The 10,904-nt window shown below is 43.9% G+C and overlaps 1 protein-coding gene across 1 annotated transcript in view; it reads left to right on the top strand.

The window, feature by feature from the left end:
- Positions 1-5,001: 5,001 nt before the first annotated feature.
- LOC126094274 (uncharacterized) overlaps positions 5,002-10,904 on the top strand; it is a 285,093-nt gene continuing 279,190 nt past the window's right edge. Inside the window, exons 1-2 of the mRNA XM_049908787.1 lie at positions 5,002-5,073; positions 5,473-5,723. Coding sequence (XP_049764744.1) covers positions 5,002-5,073; positions 5,473-5,723 — 323 coding nt within the window. The remainder of the gene's footprint in view (positions 5,074-5,472; positions 5,724-10,904) is intronic.

Here is a 10,904-nt window from a genome sequence, read left to right as displayed (position 1 = left end):
TTTGTAGTTTCGTCAGTTTGAATCTACAGTTCATAACCAATAAATTGTGGTCAGATTGAACATCTGCCCCTGGAAATGTCTTACAATTTAAAACGTGGTTTCTAAATCTATGTCTTACCATTATATAATCAATATGAAACCTTCTGGCGTCTCCAGGTCTCTTCCACGTACACAATCTTCTTCCATGATTCTTAAACCAAGTGTTAGCGATGATTAAGTTACGTTCTGTTCAAAATTCTACCAGGCGGCTTCCTCTTTCTTTCCTTACCCCCGTCCATATTCACTGACTACTTTTCCTTCTCTTCCTTTTTCCTTCTATCAAATTCAAGTCCCCCATGACTATTAAACTTTCGTCTCTCTTAACTATTCGAATAATTTCTTTTATCTCATCATGCATTTCCTCAATCTCCTCCTCATCTGCGGAGCTAGTTGGCATATAAACTTATACTACTGTGGTAGGCATGAGCTTCGTGTCTATCTTTGCTACAATAATGCGTTCACTATGCTGTTCGTAGTAGCTTATCCGCCCTCCTATTTTTTAATTCATTATTAAACCTACTCCGGCTTTACCCCGATTTGATTTTGTGTTTATAACCCTGTATCCACCTGACCAAAAGTCTTGTTCCTCCTGCCACCGAGCTTGACTAATTCCCACCATATCTAACTTTAACTTGTCCATTTCCCTTTTTAAATTTTCTAACTTACAGGGTGTTCCAAAAATGACCGGTATATTTGAAACGGCAATAAAAACTAAACGAGCAGCGATAGAAATACACCGTTTGTTGCAATATGCTTGGGACAACAGTACATTTTCAGGCGGACAAACTTTCGAAATTACAGTAGTTACAATTTTCAACAACAGATGGCGCTGCAAGTGATGTGAACGATATAGAAGACAACGCAGTCTGTGGGTGCGCCATTCTGTACGTCGTCTTTCTGCTGTAAGCGTGTGCTGTTCACAACGTGCAAGTGTGCTGTAGACAACATGGTTTATTCCTTAGAACAGAGGATTTTTCTGGTGTTGGAATTCCACCGCCTAGAATACAGTGTTGTTGCAACAAGACGAAGTTTTCAATGGAGGTTTAATATAACCAAAGGACCGAAAAGCGATACAATAAAGGATCTGTTTGAAAAATTTCAACGGACTGGGAACGTGACGGATGAACGTGCTGGAAAGGTAGGGCGACCACGTACGGCAACCACAGAGGGCAACGCGCAGCTAGTGCAGCAGGTGATCCAACAGCGGCCTCGGGTTTCCGTTCGCCGTGTTGCAGCTGCGGTCCAAATGACGCTAACGTCCACGTATCGTCTCATGCGCCAGAGTTTACACCTCTATCCATACAAAATTCAAATGCGGCAACCCCTCAGCGCCGCTACCATTGCTGCACGAGAGACATTCGCTAACGATATAGTGCACAGGATTGATGACGGCGATATGCATGTGGGCAGCATTTGGTTTACTGACGAAGCTTATTTTTACCTGGACGGCTTCGTCAATAAACAGAACTGGCGCATATGGGGAACCGAAAAGCCCCATGTTGCAGTCCCATCGTCCCTGCATCCTCAAAAAGTACTGGTCTGGGCCGCCATTTCTTCCAAAGGAATCATTGGCCCATTTTTCAGATCCGAAACGATTACTGCATCACGCTATCTGGACATTCTTCGTGAATTTGTGGCGGTACAAACTGCCTTAGACGACACTGCGAACACCTCGTGGTTTATGCAAGATGGTGCCCGGCCACATCGCACGGCCGACGTCTTTAATTTCCTGAATGAATATTTCGATGATCGTGTGATTGCTTTGGGCTATCCGAAACATACAGGAGGCGGCGTGGATTGGCCTCCCTATTCGCCAGACACTTGAAAGACCAGGTGTACCGCCAGAATCCAGAAACAATTGAACAGCTGAAGCAGTACATCTCATCTGCATGTGAAGCCATTCCGCCAGACACGTTGTCAAAGGTTTCGGGTAATTTCATTCAGAGACTACGCCATATTATTGCTACGCATGGTGGATATGTGGAAAATATCGTACTATAGAGTTTCCCAAACCGCAGCGCCATCTGTTGTTGAAAATTGTAACTACTGTAATTTCGAAAGTTTGTCTGCCTGAAAATGTACTGTTGTCCCAAGCATATTGCAACAAACGGTGTATTTCTATCGCTGCTCGTTTAGTTTTTATTGCCGTTTCAAATATACCGGTCATTTTTGAAACACCATGTACCTAACCGATTAAGGGCTCTGACGTTCCACGCTCAGATCCGTAGAACGCCAGTTTTTTTCCTCCTGATAACGACATCCTCCTGAGTAGTCCCCGCCCAGAGATCCGAATGGGGGACTATTTTACCACGGAAATATTTTACGCAAGAGGACACCATCATCATTTAACCATACAGTACAGTAAAGCTGAATGCTCTCGGGAAAAATGACGGCTTGCTTTCAACCGTTCGCAGTACCAGCACAGCAATACTGTTTTGGTTGATTTTACAAAGTCAGTTCAGTCAGTCATCCAGACTGTTGCCCCTGCTACTACTGAAAAGGCCGCTGCCCCTCTTCATTGATATTAAAACTAATCATGTAGACATATCCTGTAAACAGACTCGTTCCACATTATGTAGATAAAAACATAGTTCAAAATATCTATGGAACATGCAACTAAGTTTTTCAATAGCGAAACTGAGGAGTTTTCTAATTTGGGTATTTGTAGCTCATTTATAGGTGGGACAAATGCATTTTCTGTAATGGATATGTGTAGGTTACCCCGGAATCGAGAATCTTGACTCTAATTATCTCCATTTACGGCTACAGACTTAAAGTTACGGCCACCTCTCATACTTTCCGTGGATTACGAGTCGATCAGCAAGACATTTGGGAAACGGTGTGTCACGACATTAGTAAAACGTGTTGTAGCTGTAAGCTTGATCATCTAAACAGACAGCTTTTTTTTCTCTTGGTTTGTGATTTACTCCGGAGGTGGGTCGTTCGCAAAGCGACGAGTACAAAGGAACAGTTCGCTAAACTGGACCGAAGAACCGGGGAAGGACACGGCCGTACACCGTTCGGCTCATTCGGTCTCGCTCCCGCCACACTCCCGTTCTTCCTCAGGTGTCACTCGTTACGCGTTCCACATTCACTGCTCGTCTTTCACGAGCAAGTTGTCCTTGCTTTTGTTCACTGCGTTCGCCAGTTCTTGTTAAATGTCAATCTGACCTCGAAATCTCGACTTCCGGTTTTTTGTTTTAGTTACATACCTGGTGTAAAATTATTTTTATGTAATATACATGACAAAAATCTGCTTATCTTTTCGTCAGTTTCATCAAATGTAAACTTGATATTTAGCACAGTTGTTTTTTAATCGTAAATTTTTAGGCTTCAACTGCTTGATTTAAGTTTTTAAGGTACAATTTTAATCATAAACATTTCTAAACATTCAACTAGTATTTGCATCCAGTATTCCAAAATCGTGGTTGTTATAGGGTATAGTAGATCTGGTTTTCATTTTTGCCTTTTTGTAAACCCATACAGCACCGCACAATTAAACAAAGAAACAGTGTGTACGAATAAAAATGAACGCCCCCCCCCCTCCCAAAAAAAAAAGAGCCACCAGCGAACTACTTTCCAAAAACGAAAGAGTTCCCTCCTCTCTAGTCCACTCACGACGCTCTTGCTCCTGTTGCAATCGTGAGCTGAGGATATAGTCGGTTCAAGCGTGGCGCATGTGCCATGAAATACAGTTTCCATTATCTGCTTATGGATCTGATTTAATTATTTCTGCTTGTTCTCAGCAATAGTGATACACCTTGTATTTTATTATTGGCTTTTGGCGAAAATATTATACGTGGTGTTCTGCCCTCTGCAAACAATTTATGGTAGTGGAAGCTGATAAAACTAAATTGTCGTAGCGATTGTTCGGTTTCAACTGGTTTGTAAGCTGGTACAAGATGTTACTGAGGGACAACTGAGGACTGTTGCGTTGGTGTTTGACAGAATCTAAATTGTCAACTATGGATGGATCATAAGCAATGTTGTAGGCTATTGCTTCAAAAATTTAGGTCTATGGATTTTATAGTGGGTTCAGCTTGAATTTTGTTTATATGGTTCGGTGCTGATCTAGACGTAATAATGGATGTAATTTAAAGCCATATATAGCGCGTCGCAGGGGGAATGATCTGTTTTCGGGGATATGGCAGGTATAATCATTCGAAGCGAAACAATCCAGCAAACTAAGGCTCTAAAATGGATAACTTAAGAGCTATGACCAATTATTCGTCTTAGCTTCCGCGAAACACATCTCTTCAACGGAACAAGTGCTCATAGCTCTTAAGGTATACATTTTAGAGCCCCTACTTACTAGGCATTTTTTTTTCTTGTTTTGGTCCATACTAGCTTCTCCCGAATATGGAAAGTAAAGAGCTTTCAGTAGAAGAGATTTGTTTCACAGTATCGAAGATGAAGTAGTGCTCATAGCCGTTATGGTATGCATTTTGGACCCCATGTTTACCAGACTTTGTTGCTTCGAATGATCGTACCTCTCCTATCCCTGAATATTGCTATCCCCCCTGGGATAGCGGTTCTAGGCGCTACAGTCTGGAACCGCGCGACCGCTACGATCGCAGGTTCGAATCCTGCCTCGGGCATGGATGTGTGTGATGTCCTTAGGTTAGTTCAGTTTAAGTAGTTCTAAGTTCTAGGGGACTGATGACCTCAGAAGTTAAGTCCCATAGTGCTCAGAGCCATTTTTGAACCCCCCTGGGACACCCTGTATTTATTTACTATCATTAAATGGTTCAAATGATGGGACTCAACATCTTAGGTCATAAGTCCCCTAGAACTTAGAACTACTTAAACCGAACTAACCTAAGGACATCACACACACCAATGCCCGAGGCAGGATTCGAACCTGCGACCGTAGCAGTCCCGTGGTTCCGGACTGCAGCGCCAGAACCGCACGGCCACCGCGGCCGGCTACTATCATTAAAGATCAATGTGCAACTTTCGAAAATGGGAATGTTGCCCAAAGGAAATATCTGCTCCAGCACGGCTTTTGAACATAATCTTAAGTCGCAATCCTTGGTTTGTTAATATCCTATGAAGAACGTGGGAGCTGTTAGCTGTTCGAATTTCATGTTATACTGTGTAATTAACATAATTGGGAAACACAAACTATGTTTTCCAAAGTGATTTGTGCACCAGGATTAATGCCAAGGAGACAAGTAAGCGTAAATATTACGACTTGGTCAACCTGACATCGAAAATGATTCCAGATATGTCGATACATTTTTCTCTATTGCCAGAGCTACACAACAACCGCCACAATCACTAAGAACCATGTTCTGTCTGATGACGGGTCTCTAGGCAACTTAGGATCAATAATGGTACAATAAATTCTGCCATCACGAAAGGCGAGTGGCTGCGGCTGTTTCTGAATCCGCAAATGCAACTTTTTTTTAATTGTGTGTGTTTGTGTTGCAGCGCGACGCGCAGCTGTACCGGCTGGGGGTGGCGCTGGGCGCGGCGCTGGCGGCCAGTTGGGTGCTGGGGGCGGCGGGGGCGTCTGTGGCGTGGCTAGTGCTGCTGCTGGCGGCGGCGGGCGCCGTCTGGAGGCAGTCGGTGTGCTCGCTGCTGGAGGCCGCGGCCGCCTTCGAGGCTCTGCGCGTGCGCAGGAGGCGCGCCCTGGCCGCCGGCGAGACCGCCGAGTGGCTCAACGTCGCCATCAACAGGTGGTCAGTGTCACGCGGACATACACTTCATCTCACATAAGTTATATGGCCGAGGTGTCTGCACAGGTGTATATAAGCTTTTCTTTTCAGTGCAATACACCGCATAGTGGCATCGAAGTATGGCGATATACCGAAAACTAAATCGAATTTCCAATACATCGACTGTTTATTATAACTGAAGAAAGCTATAGCTAAGATACCACTGAACCTTAAGTAAAACAGATACTTACATAATGTCCCAAACATTTTTTTAGAAATTACAAAAACGGTTATTAAAAATATACAGATCTTTTATAAATAACCCAATACTTCCTTTCTGTGCTTTTGCAAAATCAGATTTTATTCTATCTTTTGCCCTATAATCCATTTCGTTGTTGATTCAATACCTCAGGGATATCATTCAAATCAAGTAAAGGATAATTCCTTGGCGCCATGTATGAAAGATGCTGCAACTGATAATACCAGAGGCGTTCGATAAGTAATGCGACACGTTTTTTTCTCGGTCAGTTTCGGTTGAAAAATGCAGAATTTGTTGTGGTACAACGTAGAATATTCCCGCTTCAGCCCCTATAGTTTCATGAAATCCCGGTAGGTGGCGGCGCTGTACGTAGCCTTCAAAATGGCGTCTGTAACGGAGGTGCGTTCCAAGCACAGACCAGTCATTGAGTTTCTTTTGCCGGAAAACCAGAGCATCGCAGATATTCATAGACGTTTGTAGAGTGTGCACAGATGCATGGCAGCGAACAAAAGCACGGCGAGTCGTTAGGCGAGACATCTGTAAACCTGTCCGATCTCCTGCATGCCGGCCAGCCACACACACCTGTGACTCCCACAACTTTGGAGAGTGCAGACTCTCTCCTTCTATGTGATCGACGGATCACAATGAAAAGCCTCGCTGCACGGCTGGACGTCTCTGTTGGTAGTGCTGGCACACCCGTACACCAGCTGGGCCCTCAAAGTAAGATGGCGTAAGTAGCGTTTTGTAGCCAAAAGAGTGCACAGTGATATGCTGTATTAGAATCCTGAATAAAACCAATCTGCTTTCAGAAAAAGAATGTGTTGCATTACATATTGAACGCTCTTCGTAATTATGTACTTGACGCTAAGGAACCTTTTTTGAATGTCGCGTGATGGTATCAGTGACTTGACCGAATCACGTAGCCTGCAAATAAATACACATTACTAGAGTTTTTGGTCGTTTCGTGATGCCATTCTTTAAGTACGTTGAAACTGCGCAGCACACTTTACAGAGAACATTTCACATGGAAGAGTTAGGCCGACTATTGCCAAATATTTAGATGTATGCACTAACTGATGTACTAATTTGTCATGGTCACTTTAACAATAAAAAGTCTCTTCATTTTAATCAGTCCTCATGAAGTCTTTAATTTTCTGCTACAGCATTCGCACAAGTATTGCATCGTTACAGTCTGTTCTTTGAAGGCGGGAGGGAGGGGGGGTCTAAAACGCAAGTCTGTAATGCCAGAGCCGCAAACATGATCTGTAGGAGCCATTTCTGGTTATTTCATTAAGAAAAAGTCTCTGCATCTCTTTTGCTACAATTTCTTGGACGGCATCAGAAACAATTTTATAAAGCATAGTAAGGGTATAATTCTGGTGCTTGTGCAATATTTGTCAACAAAAATTTCTTTTGGAGCCACTGCTAATGTCACAATATCTGCTGGGCTGGTGACATAAGGGATATTTCTCATACAGAATGCATTGTAATCGCATTGGTCTGACGAAAATGAATGTCGTTCACAACGCTCCTGTATCCTAAACAGTTTTATACCGTACAGTAACTTCTGTTCCATTGAGTGGGCATACATGTATTAATTTTTCCCTCAGCTGTGGAGGGTTTCAACAACTCGTCACTAGTAGTGTTGTCAAAGTGGTACTAACATTCACTATGAATGTGTCTAAGTCAAATCTGTGTTTGCTTTTCTTCTCGGCTTGACGCATGGAGGTTTGTCGACTGTTCTGGTTCAGTTAAAGTGATGATTACGCTCCGATATATCAAACGAACGAATGTTCGTGTGCTGTGTGTCGCGCCCTCTCGAGTAGCGAAAATTATTTAAAACAACAAAATAAATAAGAAGGTAGATACGCCGAGTAGATGAATCATGTTAAGCAAAATCGATGTATCGAATATATCGAACCGTTATCAATATATCGGGCAATTCGTTGTATCGTTACTAAACTTAGAGTACTTTTAAAACATCGATATATATCGACCATCCCTCATTCAGGGCAATGCGATAAATACACAGATCAATAAAAGTTTTGCATCACCCTGGTTCCCAGAATTCCTGAAGACAGACGTTGACTGTGGATATTTTATCCCTTTGCCTGTTCAGAGATGTCACTAAACTCGCCCGAAAACGTAAACAACCCTGCATAAGCAGCGCCTAATAGACGGAGGGTATCCGACAGCCGATCAGTTCCAGTCACTCCACGAGGAATGGGATACACGGCTCGTGTTGTCTGTAGTTCAACCATGCCTAGACGGTCAATACCGCGGTTCGATCGCGCCCGCATTGCTACTTTGTGCCAGGAAAGGCTCTCAACAAGGGAAGTGTCCAGGCGCCTCGGAGTAAACCAGAGCGATGTTGTTCGAACACGGAGAAGATACAGAGAGACAGGAACTGTCGATCACATGCCTCGCTCACGCCGCCCAAGGGCTACTACTGCAGTGGATGACCGCTACCTACGGATTATGGCTCGCAGGAACCCTGACAGCAAAGCCACCATGTCGAATAATGCTTTTCGTGCAGCCACAGGATGTCGTGTTACGACTCAAACTGTGCGCAGTAGGCTGCATTATGCGCAAATTCACTCCTGACGTTCAAGGCGAGGTCCATCTTTGCAACCACACCATGCAGCGCGGTACAGATGGGCCCAACAACATGCCGAGTGGATCACTCAGGATTGGCATCACGTTCTCTTCACCGTTGAGTGTCGCATTGCCTTCAACCAGACAATCGTCGGAGACGTGTTTGGAGGCAACCGGGTCAGGCTGAACGCCTTAGACACACTGTGCAGCAAGTGCAGCAAGGTGGAGGTTCCCTGCTGTTTTGGGGTGGCATTATTTGGAACCGTCGTACGCCGCTGGTGGTCATAGAAGGCGCCGTAACGGCTGTACGAACGTGAATGCCATCCTCCGACCGATAGTGCAACCTTGATGAACTTGTGGATAGTATGCCATGACGAATACAGGGATGCATCAATGCAAGAGGAAGTGCTACTGGGTATTAGAGGTACCGGGGTGTACAGCAATCTGGAGCAATACCTCTGTAGGTCTCGCTCTATGGTGGTACAACATGCAGCGTGTGGTTTTCATGAGCAATAAAAAGGGCGGAAATGATGTTTACGTTGATCTCTATACCAATTTTCTGTACTGGTTCCGGACCTCTCGGAACCGAAGTGATGCAAAACGTTTTTTGATGTGTGTATGAAATTGTTTCCACAGCAGCTCAGACACATTGGAAATCATCTCCTGATTGAAGTAACTCCCTCCCTTCCCATCAATAGGTGTGGCGTAGGTCAACAGCCGTGTTAAAACATTAACATGAAACGAAGAGAGCTTTATTACAGATAAGCGCAAATTCAAAGCCTGGTTGACAAACAGTAACTGAACGAACCCAAAATGAACATAAGGAAAGCAATGCCAGGAGCACTCAGTGAACCCGAAAGTAATATTTTATCAAATGATTCGACTAATATCCGAAGACATTTTGGCCTTAGGAAAACTGAGTAAGCCATTACAATTAATTAACACACATTGGTACCGAAACAGCCGGCCGCGGTGGTCTCGCGGTTCTAGGCGCTCAGTCCGGAACCGCGCGACTGCTACGGTCGCAGGTTCGAATCCTGCCTCGGGCATGGATGTGTGTGATGTCCTTAGGTTAGTTAGATTTAAGTAGTTCTAAGTTCTAGGGGACTGATGACCTAAGATGTTAAGTCCCATGGTGCTCAGAGCCATTTGAACCATTTTTTTGGTACCGAAATGGACGATGACAGGGATAAGGCCAAAATAAAGAATTTGGTCTTCCATACTACAATGGGTAGTCAAATGAAAACGAGACAGAAGAGAAAAAAGTAAGTAAACAGTTTATTATTTCAAAACTAATGGCCATAGCTGTTGAAATATTTATCCCATTGTGAGATAGTGGAAAAATGTTTGCGGTTGCTTACGGATTGTATCCAGGGGTGAATCTCTTCCTTCGAAACAAATCAACTGTGATCCCAGCCTTTCTTCAGGACTCTAAAAAATATGGAAATTGCATGGGGCGAGATCGAGATTGTAGGGGGGATGTGTAAGGGCTTCCTAGCGAATCTTCTGCAGCGTAGTCGAAACAACAGGCACGCCAGCTCCGGGAAAGTCATAATGTCCTTTTTCTTTGACTGCAAGGGCCTGCTGCTCGTTGATTTTCTGGAACTCTGTGCTACAATTAAAGCACAGTGATACGTGGACACTTAGCAAAAACTGAAGAGCACCATCAAGCCCAAACGTTCACGAATTTTGCCGGACGGCATAGTTTTGTTCAACAATAATGTCTACCCATATATTGCCAACACCGCTTCGACTACGCTGCAGAAGTTCCGCTGGGACGCCTTTGCACTTCCTCCATACAGTCTCGATCTCTGCCTAAGCAATTTTAGAGCCATGAACAAAGACTCGTGCTCGTCTATTCGCTTCGGACGAGGAGGTGCAAATCTGGGTAGATCATGATTCTGTAGGCGACCACAAACATTTTTCCATGAAGGTACTGATAGTCCTGTCTGGCAGTGGGATGAATGTTTCAACAGCCATGGCGAGTATTTGTGAAATAATAAACTGTTTACTTACTTTTTTCCCATCTGTCTCGTTTTCATTTGACTTCACCTTGTATTATTGCTCAATAGTAGAAAGGCATCGAAAGCAAGCTACACCTGTGAGATTCCACAGAGATCATGAGGAAGAGCTTGCTCGGCTTCTAGCAGCAGTTCAGCGTAGGTCGATGTAGCAACGATAATAAACAATTGACAGTTTTTACAAAGCCGTTCCTTTTTGCAGCACCGACATGAAGCTATATCAGTCTCTAAGCATTGAGTTTTTGACTTCGGTATTCATATTTCTACACTTAGTGTATCATATCCATTCAAGATCACTCTTTACATAGGCTGACCACTGCCGCTACGTTA

The sequence above is a fragment of the Schistocerca cancellata genome, chromosome 1 (assembly GCF_023864275.1).
Source record: "Schistocerca cancellata isolate TAMUIC-IGC-003103 chromosome 1, iqSchCanc2.1, whole genome shotgun sequence".
Lineage (NCBI taxonomy): Eukaryota > Metazoa > Arthropoda > Insecta > Orthoptera > Acrididae > Schistocerca > Schistocerca cancellata.
This window is presented reverse-complemented; position numbering and strand designations above follow the sequence as displayed.